Raw genomic sequence first — 20,738 nt, 5'->3', positions numbered from 1 at the left:
TCAAACACTAATTTACAGAGGCCTCAAAACACTAAAGAAATCATTTCCTCTTGGATAATTTCCCACTGACTACAAAAACAACATACACAACAAGGAAAGTCTTGCTTATTGGTCCCAACTTTGGGGATCCAGTGTATAAAAAGCCCCAGAGCAGAAGTAGTCATCAGAATCTGAGAAACTCACTTCTGAACAAGAGTCCACACTCCACCACTGACAAAATGACTCACTCCTGCTGCTCCCCGTGCTGCCAGCCCACCTGCTGTGAGTCCAGCTGCTGTCGGCCTTGCTGCCCCCCAACTTGCTACCAGACTAGTGAAAACACCTGCTGTAGGACCACCTGCTGCAAACCTACCTGTGTGACCACCTGCTGTCAGCACAACTGTGGTGGGTCCAGCTGCTGCCAGCCTTGCTGCCTCCCTATCCGCTGTCAGACCACCTGCTGCAGGACCACCTGCCTCAAGCCTATTTGTGTGACCACCTGCTGCCAGCCCACCTGCTGTGAGTCCAGCTGCTGTCAGTCCTCCTGCCCCCAAACTTGCTGTCAAATCACTGAAACCACCTGCTGCAAACCTACCTGTGTGACCAGCTGCTGTCAGCCCACCTGCTGTGGGTCCATCAGCGCTGGACAAACCTGCGGTGGTTCTAACTGCTGTCAGCCTTGCTGCCAGCCAGCCTCCTGTGCACCCGTGTACTGCCATAGGACCTGCTACCACCCCACGTGCCTCTGCCTGCCTGGGTGCCAAGACCAGAGCTGTGGATCCAGCTGCTGCCAGCCTTGCAGCCGCCCTGTCTGCTGTCAGACCACCTGCTGTAGGACCACCTGCTGCCGCCCTAGCTGTGTGTCCAGCTGCTGCCAGCCTTCCTGCTGCTGATCACCTTGCCAAGGATCCACTGTCCCTATACAACACCTTCTATTAATTGACTTGCTACCTGGGGACAAAACAAAGTCACTTCCTAGACTTTGCTGACGACTGACATGCTCTACCAGAATTTCAGTTACTCATCTCCTTGCTTAAGAGCTTGTGAATTAGGTTGACGGAGTGCAGGGGGCTTCCTCCAATTGTCTTCCTCTGGTGTAGGAGGACCATGTGCCAACTTTCTGCATCTGTGATAAGGAAGTATGTCTTGGTTTTAACTCTGAAAATAGGATTGACCATCTAGTTCTTCTGAGTAACTTAAGAAAACAAGCTCTCAGAATGTTTCTGTGGGTTTCTATAGCCTATCATAATCTTTATAATCATATGTTCTCTTTTGCTATCCTCATAGTTGTTTTATCATGCTTTCTCCTTTTACGGTCACTTTGAGTTTTTCTGTATGTTTCTCAATAAATGGTGTACCACAATTCTTCAGTATGTGTTTGATTTATTGCACCACATTCCTCATATAGAAATTTATATATTATATGTCTTACCCATTATGAGCATCATATTAGCCCCCTTCCTAATTATTATCTCATTATTAAAAACCCATTTCATTGTGTAGTGTGATTTACCTAATAATAAACAGACTCATCCAGGATGAAGTCTTCTGTTCCTGCTCAAGGGCAGGTATATTTACATTCCAAGGAACTATTAATAGATGTCTGAATCTGTTCGTTTCCAAGGCAAACATTCAATATCACTGTAATCCAAGTCTATGCCCCAACCAGTAATGCTGAAGAAGCTGAAGTTGAATGGTTCTATGAAGACCTACAAGACCTTTTAGAACTAACACCCCCAAAAGATGTCCTTTTCATTATAGGGGACTGGAATGCAAAAGTAGGAAGTCAAGAAACACCTGGAGTAACAGGCAAATTTGGCCTTGGAATACGGAATGAAGCAGGGCAAAGACTAATAGAGTTTTGCCAAGAAAATGCACTGGTAATAACAAACACCCTCTTCCAACAACACAAGAGAAGACTCTATACATGGACATCACCAGATGGTCAACACCGAAATCAGATTGATTATATTCTTTGCAGCCAAAGATAGAGAAGCTCTATACAGTCAACAAAAACAAGACCAGGAGCTGACTGTGGCTCAGACCATGAACTCCTTATTGCCAAATTCAGACCTAAATTGAAGAAAGTAGGGAAAACCACTAGACCATTCAGGTATGACCTAAATCAAATCCCTTATGATTATACAGTGGAAATGAGAAATAGATTTAAGGGCCTAGATCTGATAGATAGACTGCCTGATGAACTACGGAATGAGGTTCATGATATTGTACAGGAGACAGGGATCAAGACCATTCCCATAGAAAAGAAATGCAAAAAAGCAAAATGGCTGTCTGGGGAGACCTTACAAATAGCTGTGAAAAGAAGAGAAGCGAAAAGCAAAGGAGAAAAGGAAAAATATAAACACCTGAATGCAGAGTTCCAAAGAATAGCAAGGAGAGATAAGAAAGCCTTCTTCAGCGATCAATGCAAAGAAATAGAGGAAAACAACAGAATGGGAAAGACTAGGAATCTCTTCAAGAAAATCAGAGATACCAAAGGAACATTTCATGCAAAGATGGGCTCGATAAAGGACAGAAATGGTAGGGACCTAACGGAAGCAGAAGATACTAAGAAGAGATGGCAAGAATACACAGAAGAACTGTACAAAAAAGATCTTCATGACCCAGATAATCAAGATGGTGTGATCACTGACCTAGAGCCAAACATCCTGGAATGTGAAGTCAAGTGGGCCTTAGAAAGCATCACTATGAACAAAGCTAGTGGAGGTGATGGAATTCCAGTTGAGCTATTCCAAATCCTGAAAGATGATGCTGTGAAAGTGCTGCACTCAATATGCCAGCAAATTTGGAAAACTCAGCAGTGGCCACAGGACCGGAAAAAGTCAGTTTTCATTCCAATCCCAAAGAAAGGCAATGTCAAAGAACGCTCAAACTACCGCACGATTGCACTCATCTCACATGCTAGTAAAGTAATGCTCAAAATTCTCCAAGCCAGGCTTCAACAATATGTGAACGGTGAACTTCCTGATGTTCAAGCTGGTTTTAGAAAAGGCAGAGGAACCAGAGATCAAATTGCCAACATCCGCTGGATCATGGAAAAAGCAAGAGAGTTCCAGAAAAACATGTCTTTCTGCTTTATTGACTATGCCAAAGCCTTTGACTGTGTGGATCACAATAAACTGTGGAAAATTCTGAAAGAGATGGGAATACCAGACCACCTGACCTGCCTCTTGAGAAATCTGTATGCAGGTCAGGAAGCAACAGTTAGAACTGGACATGAACAACAGACTGGTTCCAAATAGGAAAAGGAGTTCGTCAAGGCTGTATATTGTCACCGTGTTTATTTAACTTATATGCAGAGTACATCATGAGAAATGCTGGACTGGAAGAAACACAAGTTGGAATCAAGATTGCTGGGAGAAATATCAATAACCTCAGATATGCAGATGACACCACCCTTATGGCAGAAAGTGAAGAGGAACTAAAAAGCCTCTTGATGAAAGTGAAAGAGGAGAGTGAAAAAGTTGGCTTCAAGCTCAACATTCAAAAAATGAAGATCATGGCATCCAGGCCCACTATTTCATGGGAAATAGATGGGGAAACAGTGGAAACAGTGTCAGACTTTATTTTTCTGGGCTCCAAAATCACTACAGATGGTGACTGCAGCCATGAAATTAAAAGACGCTTACTCCTTGGAAGGAAAGTTATGACAAACCTAGATAGCATATTGAAAAGCACAGACATTCCTTTGCCAACAAAAGTCCATCTAGTCAAGGCTATGGTTTTTCCAGTGGTCATGTATGGATGTGAGAGTTGGACTGTGAAGAAGGCTGAGCGTCGAACAATTGATGCTTTTGAACTGTGGTGTTGGAGAAGACTCTTGAGAGTCCCTTGGGCTACAAGGAGATCCAACCAGTCCATTCTGAAGGAGATCAGCCCTGGGCTTTCTTTGGAAGGAATGATGCTGAAGCTGAAACTCCAGTACTTTGGCCACCTCATGTGAAGAGTTGACTCATTGGAAAAGACTCTGATGCTGGGAGGGATTGGGGGCAGGAGGAGAAGAGGACGCCAGAGGATGAGATGGCTGGATGGCATCACTGACTCGATGGACGTGAGTTTGAGTGAACTCCGGGTGTTGGTGATGGACAGGGAGGTATGGCGTGCTCCGATTCATGGGGTCGCAAGGAGTCGGACACGACTGAGTGACTGAACTGAACTGAACTTACAGTCCCCTGATAGAATTCACTCACAGAGGCTACAAACAAAGATACAATATTCCAACTGTTTGGGTGTTTAGTTGATGCTTCCATACTTCCAGTGGTGTGACTTCCTACTGCCGTGGTAACCCATTCCATGTTCAAGCATCTCTCATAAAAAGAAATTGATTACTTTAGCATTTCTCCTTCCCCCAATCCAGTCTCCTGAATCTTTTGCTCACTGGGATCACTTGTTAGACAGAATGGCGTTGCTGAGCTGTTACTCTTCCCAGGAGAAGATGCCTGTACTGCAAAATCACAGTGATTTCTCCCTTATCCCTGGCATGTGCTCACTCTCCCACCTCTTGGGATGTGCTTTTCTGTATGCCCAGTATTTGCCTACTGACTACAGAACCTGAAGATTCTCATTTTTCCCCACGACCTCTATCACTGACATTTTCAATCATATATGTATTGTTAAGGTTAAGTCAGGGTAGTTTCCGTAAATAGTCTAGACGTTACCAGATTCTAGTTTAGTCGAATGAAATATCATTGAAACAAATAGATGTACATGATCATTCTTTTGACTTTTATTTTGTGCCTTTGTAAGATGCTTCTAGTGTACACTATCCACTTTCTGTACTAAGTTCCCTCATAGATTTGTGCTTCTGTTTATCTTATCTTCAACCATAAATTCTCCATGGTGGAAAAAGAAAATAGCTCTGTTATGGGAATTAATATCATATGGAAGAGAGTTCAAATTCCTGTTCTGCTACTCATTAACACTTGATTAGGGGAATATATACATAAGTCACCTCAAGAATTGTTTATATCTATTTTCCTACTACTCTCTTTCTATGTAGTATGTCTACCCATAGATTAGAAGTATTTTCTTTCTCTTTCTGTCTCTCACTGGGTCAGTCAGTCTGCAAGTAGACACCTTTTGCAAAACCAACAATTCTTATATTTTCAGGGATATCTCAAAACAAATTGATTCATCACCATTATTAGTAGAGAATCATTGTTTCTCTTACTTGTTCCATGGTAATGTAAGATTTTATCTACTTTATTTAAGTCTGTATGCCTGACTTAACATAAACCATTCTCAAATTTATAAATTATTTAACTTCCAAGTCATAGAATTAATAAGAACCTGTAGCATATCTGTAGAGAACAGCAGAGTTTAGTGCTACCCTCAATGATTAAAGAATACATGAGTAATAACTGCCAGCCCATTTGTGGTTTGTAGACTTTTTGATGATGGCCATTTTGGTTGGTGTGAGATGATACCTCATTGTAGTTTTAATTTGCATTTCTCTAATAAAGAATGATGGTGAGCATCTTTTCATGTGTTTATTAGCCATCTTTATGTCTTCTTTGGCGAAATGCTTGTGAGAGGGTAACAGGCAGGAAGGCCAGGGGTCTCCAAATGGAGGAAGTAAGCTGCAAGTGTCAGACATTTTTTCTCTCTCTCTTAAGTGGCAGGAGGAAACAAATGACAAGTGTTAAGATTTTTTTCCCCTTCTCTATACAAATGTAAAAAGAGGTTTCTCTTAAAATCCTGTGTTGCCATGAAGGCCCCTGATTCCACCTGAACGTAACTGTTCTCAGACCTTGAGCTAATCAGTGCGTTTTCTATGGAAATGTTTGTCTTAAGCTGTGTTAATGTGCTATGTATGGACCCTGGACTGTCTTCAAGTCGGTTCCACCAAGACTCAGAACCCACTTGACAAACGAGTGTGTTGTACTTATACAGTGTTCTCCTAATCTACGTTAATGAAATTATATATTTGCTTGGTAAACTGCCTGTCTTCAGGATTCATGTCAATCGTTTTATGGCCCGGGATGACTCAGCTGCTGCCAATGTTATCTCAAAATGCATGTTGTGGGTGAGGGGCCTGGTGCCATTCTCTGAGTTTTGAGAAATTTCCTTTCTCTGATTAGCAGACTGCTAGTAGCTATATATGGAGAAGGCAATGGCACCCTACTCCAGTACTCTTGCCTGGAAAATCCCATGGACGGAGGAGCCTGGTGGGCTGCAGTCCATGGGGTCGTGAAGAGTCGGACATGACTGAGTGACTTCACTTTCACTTTTCACTTTCATGCATTGGAGGAGGAAATGGCAGCCCACTCCAGTGTTCTTGCCTGGAGAATCCCAGGGACGGGGGAGCTTGGTGGGCTGCCATCTCTGGGGTCGCACAGAGTCGGACACGACTGAAGCGACTTAGCTTAGCTTGGTAGCTATATAACATCCGGCTAAAGACTAGCAGTGGGGCATTCTCTCCGCCCCTTTCTGATGTCTATGTCAGAAGCTTTCTCTATCTCGTTTATACGTTAACAAAACTTTATTACACAAAAGGTCTGAGCAATCAAAGCTCAGAAGCTCGTCACTAGCCCTGGATTGAATTCTTCTCCAGAGGCCAAGAATCCTGTCGTCTTTTATGGTTTAGCAACAACCTTGCACTTGTTTAGTTCTTCTGGCCACTTTTTGATTGGGTTGTTTGTTTTTTTGGTATTGAGCTGCTTGGGCATATGCCCTCAGGAAACTTTAATTGAAAAATACACATCTGCCCCGATGTTCATTGCAGCACTAATTTACAATTGCAAGGACATGGAAGCAACCTAGCTGTCTATCAACAGATGAATGGATAAAGACATTGTGGTAGACAATTGTGTGCATTCCATACACAATGAAATATTACTCAGCTATAGAAAGGAACACATTTGAATCAATCCTAATGCAGTGGATGAACTTAGAGCCTGTTATACGAATGAAGAAAGTCACAAAGAGAAAGACAAATTCGCCAATTAACACATATCTATAGAATCTAGAAAGATGGTACTGATGATCCTATTTGCAGGGCAGCAAAGGAGATACAGACATAAAGACCAGATGTATGGTCACAGTGCAGGAGGGAGAGGGTGGCATGACTTGAGAAAATAGCATCGAAACATATACATTACCATATATGACGTGGACATGTGTATATGTGTTTGTATGTGTGTGTTCATCACTCAGCCATGTCTGACTCTTTGAGACTCCATGAACTGTAGCCCTCCAGGCTCTTCTGTTCATGGAATTGTCCAGGCAAGAACACTGGAGCCATTCCCTTTTCAGGGGAATCTTCCTACCCTGGGTTTGAACCCAGGTCTCCTGCATTGCAGGCAGATTCTTTACCATCGGAGCCACCAGGGAGGCCATAAGTGGATAGCCAGTGTAGGTTTGTAGTGTGATGCAGAACCCAAAGCTGGTGCTCTGTGCTGACCTAGAGGGTGAGATGGAGAAGGAGGTGGGAAGGTGGTTTAGGAGGAAGGGATGTATGTGTTGTAGCCACGCGTTCCGGGAAACATACTCAGTCAGAAGGACAATGCAGGTAGTGGAGTGCAGTTTATTACACCAGCGGGCCCAAGTAGAGTCTCCTCTTAGCCAAGGACCCCGACCAGTTTTTGTGAAAACCATACATACCCTAAGTGTTCTTGCCCAAACCAACCTCCCGAAATTCTCTGAAACTAGTCTGAACAAAGGAAAAGAAAGACACAATCAAAGTTAACTTGTGATTCATATGCCTTAAGCCCAGGTAGTTAGCAGTGGACAATTATCAACAGACCTGTGGTCATACCTGAATACACATAATAGAATTTATGATTCTATTTGGTTGCACAGACAATTAGAGTATTCTTTTAGGTGATGGAGAGTCTAGGTACGAGCCCTGGGGCTGTTCAATCCAGGGGGTCTGGTTTTCCACTTGGTATGTCGTTTCTATAGATACTGGGCATACAGCTCAAAGTCCAGAGTCCGGACCAAGATGGAGTCCTGCTTTCAAGATGGAGCCTGTTCTGTCTCTTTCCTCCTTCATATATATACCTATGGCTGATTCATGTTGATGCATGGTGGAACCATTGCAATATTGTAACTATCCTTCAATTAAAAATAATATTGAAAATAATTACCAACCCAATTCCATTTGATTCCTACAAAATCAAACTGATCATAATATATAAGCATTCAATATCTTAAATTTCATCAACTGTTAACTTCAGTAGAAGCTTTGAAGCCAAATGGAGAATTTTGATTATGACAGATAACACTTCTGCTGTGCAAGGGCAGTGGACAGAGAAAATACTCACAGTGAACAGTGAGTCTGTACACATGTCCATTATATATGTATATATATATTTTTTTTTTTGAGAAATTATGCCCTGAGGAAATGAAGTTCTTTCCCTATTTGCATGAGGTAAAAGGACTGACTATATGGATTGAGCCAAGGGAGGAGCAAGAGTGGAAAGTAAAGGGATTTGGAGAATTATTTAGATGGAGGTAGGTGTGAGGGCAGAAAGTATTTCCCGCTTGTGTCTCACATCAATGACCTTCTGGGTGTTTACCACAAAGGAGACACTGGACAGCTACAAGTTTGGGCTCTCTTATTCCATCTCTATCTTCAGGTGCATCGATACTTATACAAGGGAGCATGAACGGAGTATCCATGGTGGCAGGCATGGAAGATTTGTGTGGACCAACAGCACAAGCTCACTCTGACCGTGGCTGGCCCTGCTGTATATGCTGTTAGTCAGAAGCAGAGAATAATATCCCTCAGGAAACCTAGCCATCTAACTTCAAGGCAAGCTAGTTTTCCTCTTAGATTACATGTGTGTGGAAAAGACAGCAATTCTTCTTTACTACGATTCCATGTTGTAAACATGGATTTGTTGTCCTTATCAGCAGTGCTATCCACCAGCTTATAGTAATATTGTCATAGGATTCTGAATAGTAAAACTTTGGAGCCACAAACCCACTTTTTGATGAACAAGATCAACAGGAGGCAAATGAACATAGGATCTACTTGTTCTACCATACATCACATGACAGAGATGGCTGACCCATGGAAAATTAGAATCGTCTTGTTCAGTTCAATTCCGTCACTCAGTCATGTTCAACTCTTTGTGACCCCATGGACTGCAGCACACCAGGCTTCCCTGTCCATCACCAACTCCTGGAGCTTACTCAAACTCATGTCCATTGAGTAGGTGATGCCATCCAATGATCAAATCTTCTGTCATCCCCTTCTCCTGCCTTTAATCTTTCCCAGCTTCAGGGTCTTTTCAAAAGAGTCAGTTCTTCACATCAGGTGGCCAAAGTATTGGAGTTTCAGCTTCAGCATCAGTCCTTTCAATGAATAGTCAGGACTGATTTCCTTTAGGATGGATTGGTTGGATCTCCTTGCAGTCCAAGGGACTCTCAGGAGTCTTCTCCAACACCACAGTTCAAAAGCATCCATTCTTCGGTGCTCAGCTTTCTTTATAGTCCGACTCTCACATCTATCCATGACTACTGGAAAAACCATAGCTTTGACTAGATGGACCTTTGTAGGCAAAGTAATTCTCTGCTTTTTAATAGGCTGTCTAGGTTGGTCATAACTTTTCTTTCAAGAGCAAGCATCTTTTAATTTCATGGCTGCTGTCACCATCTGTGGTGATTTTGGAGCCCCCCCCCAAAATAGTCTCAATGTTTCCATGGTTTCCGCATCTATTTGCATGAAGTGATGGGACCAGATGCCATTATCTTAGTTTTCTGGATGTTGAGTTTTAAGCCAAGAGTATTAAGCCTCTTTCAGTTTCATCAAGAGATGGCTGACCCATGGAAAATTAAAATGGTCTTGTAGATGTGCAGTAAGAACCAACTTAGAGACGACACCACACAAGATTGATATGTTGTTTCTGAATATGGCACATACTTTGACCTAATGGCCACTCTGTGGATCCCATATCGGTAGTACCATGTGTATCCACAAAGGTAGTATACATGGTTTCAGAAAGGGAAGTAGCAGTGAGCCCTCTCACTTTAACTCAGGGTGACATATATGGGAATCTGTTCTTCCCCTCCCAATGGATCTACACTCTCCTGGATTGAAGGTTTTAATAGTATAAAAGTCACATTTTTTAGGGAATATAGTCTATGTTTAAATTGTCACCTGGTCATTTTGGACTCCTCATCTAGATAGACCAGTGGGCAGAGAGAGGAGTTACTAGTTGCTGAGGGATAATTATCATGAAAAGATTGAGGGCAGCGAGAAATAGTGAGAAGAAAATTTCCTTGGAGTATCTCATGGTGTGTCCAGGCCCAGCAATAGATAACCACATGAACAATGACAGCAAGTATAGCTTGCCAAGGACATAGTCACTGAGGTTCAGACATCTATTAATACTTCCTTGGGAGGTATATGTAAGTGCCCTTGAGCAGGAACAGAAAACTTCATCCTGGATGTGTGTGTTTATTATTAGATAAATCACACTACACAATGAAATGGGTTTTTAGTAATGAGATAATAATTAGGAAGGGGGTAATATGATGCTCATATTGGATAAGACATATATAAATTTCTATATGAGGAATGTGATGAAATAAATCAAACACATACAGAAGAATTGTGATACACCATTTATTGAGAAACATACAGGTAAAACTCACAGTGATCATAAAAGGAGAAAGCATGATACAAGAACTATGAGGATAGCAAAAGAGAAAACATGATTATAAAGATTATGATAGGCTGTAAAAACCTATAGAAACATTCTGAGAGCTTGTTTTCTTAAGTTACTCAGAAGAACTAGATGGTCAATCCTATTTTCAGAGTCAAAACCAAGACATACTTCCTTATCACAGATGCAGAATGTTGGCACATGGTTCTCCTACACCAGGAAGACAATTGGAGGAAGCCCGTGCACTCCATCAACCTAATTCACAAGCTCTTAAGCAAGGAGATGAGTGACTGAAATTCTGGTAGAGCATGTCAGTTGTCAGCAAAGTCTAGGAAGTGACTTTGTTTTGTCCCCAGGTAGCAAGTCAATTAATAGAAGGTGTTGTATAGGGACAGTGGATCCTTGGCAAGGTGATCAGCAGCAGGAAGGCTGGCAGCAGCTGGACACACAGCTGGGGCGGCAGCAGGTGGTCCTACAGCAGGTGGTCTGACAGCAGACAGGGCGGCTGCAAGGCTGGCAGCAGCTGGATCCACAGCTCTGGTCTCGGCACCCAGGCAGGCAGAGGCACGTGGGGTGGTAGCAGGTTCTGTGGCAGTACACAGGTGCACAGGAGGCTGGCTGGCAGCAAGGCTGACAGCAGTTAGAACCACCGCAGGTTTGTCCAGCGCTGCTGGATGCACAGCAGGTGGGCTGACAGCAGCTGGTCACACAGGTAGGTTTGCAGCAGGTGGTTTCAGTGATTTGACAGCAAGTTTGGGGGCAGGAGGGCTGACAGCAGCTGGACTCACAGCAGGTGGGCTGGCAGCAGGTGGTCACACAAATAGGCTTGAGGCAGGTGGTCCTGCAGCAGGTGGTCTGACAGCGGATAGGGAGGCAGCAAGGCTGGCAGCAGCTGGAGCCACCACAGTTGGGCTGACAGCAGGTGGTCACACAGGTAGGTTTGCAGCAGGTGGTCCTACAGCAGGTGTTTTCACTAGTCTGGTAGCAAGTTGGGGGGCAGCAAGGCCGACAGCAGCTGGACTCACAGCAGGTGGGCTGGCAGCACAGGGAGCAGCAGGAGTGAGTCATTTTGTCAGTGGTCGAGTATGGACTCCTGTTCAGAAGTGAGTTTCTCAGATTCTGAAGACTACTTCTGCTCTGGGGCTTTTTATACACTGGACCTCCAATCTTGGGACCAATAAGCAAGACTTTCCTTGTTGTGTATGTTGTATTTGTAGTCAGTGGGAAATTATCCAAGAGGAAATAATTTCTTTAGTGTTTTGAGGCCTCTGTAAATTAGTGTTTGATCTTCTCTTTAATTAGGACTAGTACTTAAGAACCTTTTCCAGAAGTGAAAAAGAATAAGGAATCATCCCAGCAGCATCTCTGGTCATGTGACATCATCAGGTCATGGGATAGTTCTTCCTGCCTTGGCCAGGGTCAGAACAGTCACCTTTTCTGTGTGCCTTTGACTATGCTTAGGTTGAGACTTGCTGGATGCTGATGCATTCTGTGATGAATGAAGCCTGCTAAAGTCTAAGTCTGATCTCGGACAAAGTCTGAGATTCAAGACGATCACGTGTATCTGTGTACATGTCTTTCAAATCAGTAGTGACTGACCTAAAATATTTCCCAGCTTTATTAGGTACATTTAGGTAGAAGATGTTGGCACATTGTTCTTCACTAGCAATTCAGCACCAAAGCTGGAATAGAGGCAAAAGCTGTACCCTGTTTTCAGACAACCTCAATTTATTAATGTCCCATAACTATTTTTAGCTGGATCAATCACCTCTGGTGAGACATCGCAACTTTCACATACTTTCTTTTATAATTTGTGACAAATAGGTAGATAGGATGATACAGTTATAGATTTATATATTTCCATAAATGATAAATGTGTATGCCATAATTTCTTAGAGTTTTTCTGCCCTCTCTTTTAGGTACATATGTAAGAGTGTAATTGCCATGTCATAGGGAAAGCATATAATCAACAGCGGTAGAAACAATGAAAATGTTTCAATATTTCACTGCAGTAGTGTCATGTACTCTCCTGATATGCGACTTCTGAACTCTACTGGTATGTATCAATCCTTGTTTGTGTGTTTTAAATTGAGCTTTAGTTGACACGACGTTATATTGTTTATAGGTGTCTAACATAATAATTTGATATTTGTAGATGTTGCAAAGTTATCACTGCAGTAAGTCTAGTTAATGTTATCATCTGTCACAATTGATAGTTACAAAGTCTTTTTTCTTGCATGAGAGCTTTTAAAATCCACTTTTCTAGCCACCTCAAAGGTTTCAGTATTATTAACTATGGTCATTATGCTGTGCATTACATTCCCCAGGCATTTATTTTATAACTGGAAGCCTGTACCTTGTGATCCCGTTTACCTGTTTCACCCACCCCACCTCCCACCTCTGGCTACCATTGATCTGTTCTGTCTATGAGCTCAGTTTTAGAAAAAAAATTTTTAAGATTCCATATATGAGTGAAATCACATGGTATTTGTCTCTCTCTAACTTTTTTCATTTAGCTTAATGTTCTTATATTGTCATAAATGGGAAGATACCCCTCAGGAATATCATTTTGAGTTTGAGTCCAGTTTCATTGTTTTCCACATGGCTGCCCAGTTTTCCCGCCAGCATTTATTTAAAAGATTGCAATCTCCTTATTGCATTAATATATTCTTGGCCCCTTTGTAATAAATTAGTAGGCCATATAATGTGTGGACTAATTTCTGGCCTCTTTATTCTATTCCATTGATTTAGGTGCCGGTTTTTTCCAGTCCATACTGTTTTGTTTAATATAGCTTTGTAATACTGTTTGGAATCAAGGAAAATGATGCTTCCAGCTTTGTTCTTCTTTATCAATATTGCATTGGCTATTTTGTGGTTCCATACAAATTTTAATTTTTTTCCTTTTTTCTGCCATTGGAATTACATTATCATTTTATCCTTTCTACATGATCATTTTATCCTTTCTACTGCTGTTGACTATATGTTCTCCCATTACATGGCAATTATACTCTAACATATATATCTGAAAGAGAGAAAATGACGCCTAAAAGCTTTAAGAAATTGTGGCTGAGATTCCACATTTGTCAGAATATGTAAATGTACAGATTGAAACATACCTTAGTTATTCTCCTATCTAACCTGCTTGTCACAAATTGTAGAAGAAAGTATATGCAAGTTGGGATGTCTCACCAGAGGTCATTAACCTAACTAGAAAATAGCAATGAAGCAGTAAGGAAGGGATGCTGTTTGAAAATAGGATTCAGCTTTGCCTCTCTTCCAGTTTTGGTGCTGATTTTCATTTGAAAAATAATGTGGCAACCATCCTCTACTCAGATGACCCTGATAAAACTGGGAAACATTTCAAACTAGTTGCCAAATAAAGATATATATAGATACATGTGGAAGTCTTAACTCTGACTTTGTCAGAGATCAGGCTTGAACTCAAGCAGGCTTCATTCATCACAGAATGCATCAGCATCCCGACCCTTTCGAGGCACGTCTCAATCTAAGTAGAGCCAAAGGAACAAAGCTCAGAAAGGAGAACCATTCTGACTTTCACAGAGCCAGCAGGAAGTACCCCATGACCAGATGATGTCACATGACCAGAAATGCTGCTGGTGATGATTCCTGACATTTACATTTCTAGGAAAGATTCTTAAGTACCAGACCCAATTAAGGAAAAGATCAAACACTAATTTACAGAGGCCTCTGATAAAACACTAAGAAAGCAACTTCCTCCATGACAATTATCCAAAACTACAACAGGAACATAAATAACAACCAGGAAAGTCCTGCTTATTGGTCCCAACATTGGGGGTCCAGGATATAAAACCCCAGAGCAGGAGGAGTCCTCAGAATCTGAGAAACTCAGCTCTGAGCCGGAGTCCACCCTCCATCACAGACACAATGACCCACTCGTGCTGCTCCCCGTGCTGTCAGCCCACCTGCTGCAGGACCACTTGCTGTGAGTCCAGCTGCTGCAAGCCCTGCTGCCCCCCAACTTGCTGTCAAACCACCTGCTGCAGGACCACCTGCTGCAAACCTACCTGTGTGACCACCTGCTGCCAGCCCAGCTGTTGCAGCAAACCCTGCTGTCAGCCCACCTGCTGTGAGTCCATCTGCTGCCAGCCCTCCTGCCCTCCAACTTGCTATCAAGCTAGTGAAACCACCTGCTGTAGGACCACCTGCCGCAAGCCTACTTGTGTGACCACCTGCTGTCAGCCCACCTGCTGTGTGTCCAGCAGCTGTGGACAAACCTTCAGTGGGTCCAGCTGCAGCCAGTCTTGCTGTCAGCCAGCTTGCTGTGCACCCGTGTACTGCCACAGAATCTGCTACCACCCCACGTGCTGCTGCCTGCCTGGGTGCCAAGACCAGAGCTGTGGATCCAGCTGCTGCCAGCCTTGCAGCCACCCTGTGTGCTGTCAGACCACCTGCTGTAGGACCACCTGCTGCCGCCCTAGCTGTGTGTCCAGCTGCTGCCAGCCTTCCTGCTGCTGATCACCTTGCCAAGGATCCACTGTCCCTATACAACACCTTCTATTAATTGACTTGCTACCTGGGGACAAAACAAAGTCACTTCCTAGACTTTGCTGACAACTGACATGCTCTACCAGAATTTCAGTTACTCATCTCCTTGCTTAAGAGCTTGTGAATTAGCTTGACAGAGTGCAGGGGGCTTCCTCCAATTGTCTTCCTCTGGTCTAGAGGACCATGTGCCAACATTCTGCGTCTGTGATAAGGAAGTATGTCTTGGTTTTGACTCTGAAAATAGGATTGACCATCTAGTTCTTCTGAGTAACTTAAGAAAACAAGCTCTCAGAATGTTTCTATAGGCTTCTGCAGCCTATCATAACCTTTATAATCATGTTTTCTCTTTTGCTATCCTCATAGTTCTTGTATCATGCTTTCTCCTTTTACGCTCACTTTGAGTTTTACCTGTATGTTTCTCAATAAATGGTGTACCACAATTCTTCTGCATGTGTTTGATTTATTGCACCACATTCCTCATATAGAAATTTATATATTATACGTCTTATCCAATATGAGCATCATATTACCCCCTTCCTAATTATTATCTCATTATTAAAAACCCATTTCATTGTGTAGTGTGATTTACCTAATAATAAACAGACTTATCCAGGATGAACTCTTCTGTTCCTGCTCAAGGGCACTTACATTTACATCCCAAGGAAGTATTAATAGATGTCTGAAACTCAGTGACTATGTCCTTGGCAATCTATACTTGCTGTCATTGTTCATGTGGTTATCTTTTGCTGGGCCTGGACACACCATGAGACACTCCAGGGAAATTATGTTCAGACTATTTCTCCCTGCCCTCTATCTTTGCATGATATCTTTTCATGATATATTTTCATCCGTCAGCAATTAGTAACTCCTGTCTGCCCACTGGTCTATCGATATGAGGAGTCCAAAATGACCAGGTGATAGTTTAAACATAGATTATATTTCCTAAAATATGTGACTTTTATAGTGTTTAAACCTTCAATCCAAGAGAGTGTAGATCCATGGGGAGGGGAAGAACAGATTCCCATATATGTCACCCTGCGTTCAAGTGAGAGGGTTCACTGCTACTTCACTTTCTGAAAATGTATACCACCTTTGTGGATACACATGGTACTACCTATATGGGAACCACAGGGTGGCCATTAGGTCAAAGTATGTGCCATATTCAGAAACAACATATCAATCTCGAGTGCTGTCATCTCTTTTTTGGTTCTTTACTGCACATCTACGAGACCATTCAAATTTTCCATGGGTCGGCCATCTCTGGATGAAACTGAAAGAGGCTTAATACTCTTGGCTTAAAACTCAACATTCAGAAAACTAAGATCATGGCATCTGGTCCCATCCCTTCATGGCAAATAGATGGGGAAACCATGGAAACACTGAGAGACTATTTTGAGGGGCTCCAAAATCACTGCAGATGGTGACAGCAGCCATGAAATTAAAAGATGCTTGCTCCTTGAAAGAAAAGTTATGACCAACCTAGACAGCCTATTAAAAAGCAGAGAATTACTTTGCCTACAAAGGTCCATCTAGTCAAAGCTATGGTTTTTCCAGTAGTTATGGATGAAGGTGAGAGTTGGACTATAAAGAAAGCTGAGCACCGAAGAATTGATGCTTTTGAACTGTGGTGTTGGAGAAGACTCTTGAGAGTCCCTTGGACTACAAAGAGATCCAACCAATCCATCCTAAAGGAAATCAGTCCTGACTATTCATTGAAAGGACTGATGCTGAAGCTGAAACTCCAATGCTTTGGCCACCTGATGTGAAGAACTGACTCTTTTGAAAAGACCCTGAAGCTGGGAAAGATTGAAGGCAGGAGAAGGGGACGACAGAGGATGAGATGGTTGGATGGCATCACCGACTCAATGGACATGAGTTTGAGTAAGCTCCAGGAATTGGTGATGGACAGGGAAGCCTGGTGTGCTGCAGTCCATGGGGTCGCAAATAGGCAAACATGACTGAGTGACAGAACTGAACTGAACCAGACGATTCTAATTTTCCATGGGTCAGCCATTTCTGTCATGTGATGTATGGTAGAACAAGTAGATCCCATGTTCATTTGCCTCTTATTGATCTTGTTCATCAAAAAGTGGGTCCAAAGTTTTACTATTCAGAATCCTATACCAATATTACTATAAGCTGGTGGATAGCACTGCTGATAAGGACAACAAATCCATGTTTACAACATGGAATCGTAGTAAAGAAGAATTGCTGTCTTTTCCACACACATGTAATCTAAGAGGAAAACTAGCTTGCCTTGAAGTTAGATGGCTAGGTTTCCTGAGGGATATTATTCTCTGCTTCTGACTAACAGCATATACAGCAGGGCCAGCCACGGTCAGAGTGAGCTTGTGCTGTTGGTCCACACAAATCTTCCATCCCTGCCACCATGGATACTCCGTTCATGCTCCCTTGTATAAGTATCGATGCACCTAAAGATAGAGATGGGATAAGAGAGCCAAACTTGTAGCCGTCCAGTGTCTCCTTTGTGGTAAACACCCAGAAGGTCATTGATGTGAGACACAAGCGGGAAACACTTTCTGCCCTCACACCTACCTCCATCTAAATAATTCTCCAAATCCCTTTACTTTCCACTCTTGCTCCTCCCTTTGCTCAATCCATACATTTTCTCCAAAAAAAAAAAAAAATATATATATATATATATAATGACCATGTGTACTGACTCACTGTTCACTGTGAGTATTTTCTCTTTCCACTACCCTTGCACAGCAGAAGTGTTATCTGTCATAATCAAAATTCTCCATTTGGCTTCAAAGCTTCTACTGAAGTTAACATTGATGAAATTTAAGATATTGAATGCTCATGTATTAAGATCAGTTTGATTTTGTAGGAACCAAATGGACTTGGGTTGGTAATTATTTTCAATATTATTTTTAATTAGAGGATAATTACAATATTGCAATCGTTTCCACCATACATCAACATGAATCAGCCATAGGTATATGTATGAGGGAGGAAACAGACAGAACAGGCTCCATGTTGAAAGCAGGACTCCATCTTTGGGCCAGACTGTGGATTTTGAGCTATATGCCCAGTATCTATAGAAATGACATATCAACTGGAAAACCAGACCCCCTGGATGAAGAGCCCCACTGCTTGTACCTAGACCCTCCATCACCTAAAAGAATACCCTAATCATCTGTGTAACTGAGTAGAATCATAATTCTATTATGCTTATTGGGGTATGACCACAGATCTATTAGGGAAAACCACTAGACCATTCAGATATGACCTAAATCAAATCCCTTATTATTATACAGTGGAAGTGAGAAATAATTTTAAGGGTCTAGACCTGATAGATAGAGTGCCTGATGAACTAGGGATGGAGGTCGTGACACTGTACAGGAGACAGGGATCAAGACCATCCCCATGGAAAAGAAATGCAAAAAATCAAAGTGACTGTCTGAGGAAGCCTTGCAAATAGCTGTGAAAAGAAGAGAAGTGAAAAGCAAAGGAGAAAAGGAAAGATATAAGCATCTGAATGCAGAGTTCCAAAGAATAGCAAGCAGAGATAAGAAAGCCTTCCTCAGCGATCAGTGCAAAGAAATAGAGGAAAACAACAGAATGGGAAAGACTAGAGATCTCTTCAAGAAAATTAGAGATACCAAGGGAACATTTCATGCAAAGATGGGCTCGATAAAGGACAGAAATTGTATGGACCTTACAGAAGCAGAAGATATTAAGAACAGGTGGCAAGAATACACAGAAGAACTGTACAAAAAGATCTTCATGACCCAGATAATCACGATGGTGTGATCACTGACCTAGAGCCAGACATCCTGGAATGTGAAGTCAAGTGGGCCTTAGAAAGCATCACTACGAACAAAGCTAGTGGAGGTGATGGAATTCCAGTTGAGCTATTCTAAATCCTGAAAGATGATGCTGTGAAAGTGCTGCACTCAATATGCCAGCAAATTTGGAAAACTCAGTAGTGGCCACAGGGCAGGAAAAGGTAAGTTTTCATTCCAATCCCAAAGAAAGGCAATGCCAAAGAATGCTCAAACTACCACAAATTGCACTCATCTCACAAGCTAGTAAAGTAATGCTCAAAATTCTCCAGGCCAGACTTCAGCAATACATGAACCACGAACTTCCAGATGTTCAAGCTGGTTTTAGAAAAGGCAGAGGAACCAGAGTTCAAATTGCCAGCATCTGCTGGATCATGGAAAAAGCAAGAGAGTTCCAGAAAAACATCTATTTCTGCTTTATTGACTATGCCAAAGCCTTTGACTGTGTGGATCACAATAAACTGTGGAAAATTCTGAAAGAGATGGGAATACCAGACCCCCTGATCTGCCTCTTGAGAAACCTATATGCAGGTCAGGAAGCAACAGTTAGAACTGGACATGGAACAACACACTGGTTTCAAATAGGAAAAGGAGTTCGTCAAGGCTGTATATTGTCACCCTGCTTATTTAACTTATATGCAGAGTACATCATGAGAAATGCTGGGCTGGAAGAAGCACAAGCTGGAATCAAGATTGCCAGGAGAAATATCAATAACCTCAGATATGCAGATGACACCACCCTTATGGCAGAAAGTGAAGAGGAACTAAAGAGCCTCTTGATGAAAGTGAAAGAGGAGAGTGAAAAAGTTGGCTTCAAGCTCAACATTCAGAAAACAAAGATCATGGCATCTGGTTCCATCACTTCATGGCAAGTAGATGGGGAAACTGTGGAAACAGTGTCAGAATTTATTTTGGGGGCTCCAAAATCACTGCAGATGGTGATTACAGCCATGAAATTAAAAGATGCTTACTCCTTGGAAGGAAAGTTATGACCAACCTAGATACCATATTGAAAAGCAAAGACATTACTTTGCCAACAAAGGTCCGTCTAGTCAAGGCTATGGTATTTCCTGTGGTCATGTATGGATGCGAGAGTTGGACTGTGAAGAAAGCTGAGTGCTGAAGAATTGATGCTTTGAACTGTGGTGTTGGAGAAGACTCTTGAGAGTCCCCTGGACTGCAAGGAGATCCAACCAGTCCATTCTAAGGGAAATCAGCCTGGGTGTTCTTTGGAAGGAATGATGCTGAAGCTGAAACTCCAGTACTTTGGCCACCTCATGGAAAGAGTTGTCTCATTGGAAAAGACTCTGATGCTGGGAGGGATTGGGGGCAGGAGGAGAAGGGGACGACAGAGGATGAGATGGCTGGATGGCATCACCGACTCAACAGACATGAGTTCGAGTGAACTCCGGGTGTTGATGATGGACAGGGAGGTATGGCATGCTGCGATTCATGGGGTCGCAAAGAGTCAGACACGGCTGAGCGACTGAACTGAACTGAACTTGCAGTCCCCTGATAGAATTCACTCACAGAGGCTACAAATCAAAAATACAATATTCCAACTGTTTGAGTGTTTAGTTGAACACTTCCATGCCTCCAGTGGTGTGACTTCCTACTGCCGTGGTAACCCATTCCATTTTTAAGCATCTCTTATAAATAGAAATTGATTACTTTAGCATTTCTCCTTCCCCCAATCCAGTCTCCTGAATCTTTTGCTCACTGGGATCACTTGTTAGACAGAATGGTGTTGCTGAGCTGTTACTCTTCCCAGGAGAAGATGCCTGTACTG

The 20,738-nt window shown here is 42.5% G+C and overlaps 3 protein-coding genes across 3 annotated transcripts; 2 read left to right on the top strand and 1 right to left on the bottom strand.

Moving 5' to 3' along the window:
- Window positions 1–218: 218 nt before the first annotated feature.
- On the top strand, window positions 219–1,059 carry LOC133232405 (keratin-associated protein 9-9-like). Its single transcript, XM_061391763.1, has one exon. The coding sequence runs from the start codon at window positions 219–221 to the stop codon at window positions 870–872; it is 654 nt and encodes a 217-aa protein (XP_061247747.1). The 3' UTR covers window positions 873–1,059.
- A 9,499-nt stretch (window positions 1,060–10,558) lies between these two features.
- LOC133232404 (keratin-associated protein 9-9-like) lies at window positions 10,559–11,862 on the bottom strand. The gene has a single exon (XM_061391762.1). The coding sequence runs from the start codon at window positions 11,679–11,681 to the stop codon at window positions 11,028–11,030; it is 654 nt and encodes a 217-aa protein (XP_061247746.1). The 5' UTR covers window positions 11,682–11,862; the 3' UTR covers window positions 10,559–11,027.
- A 2,442-nt stretch (window positions 11,863–14,304) lies between these two features.
- Window positions 14,305–15,709, top strand: LOC133232406 (keratin-associated protein 9-2-like). The gene has a single exon (XM_061391764.1). It carries the CDS (start codon window positions 14,520–14,522, stop codon window positions 15,108–15,110), a length of 591 nt encoding a protein of 196 aa, XP_061247748.1. The 5' UTR covers window positions 14,305–14,519; the 3' UTR covers window positions 15,111–15,709.
- Window positions 15,710–20,738: the final 5,029 nt, after the last annotated feature.

The sequence above is a fragment of the Bos javanicus genome, chromosome 19 (genome assembly GCF_032452875.1).
Source record: "Bos javanicus breed banteng chromosome 19, ARS-OSU_banteng_1.0, whole genome shotgun sequence".
Classification (NCBI taxonomy): Eukaryota; Metazoa; Chordata; class Mammalia; order Artiodactyla; family Bovidae; genus Bos; species Bos javanicus.
Note: the sequence above shows the minus strand (reverse complement) of the source record. Positions and strands in the feature narration are given on the sequence as shown.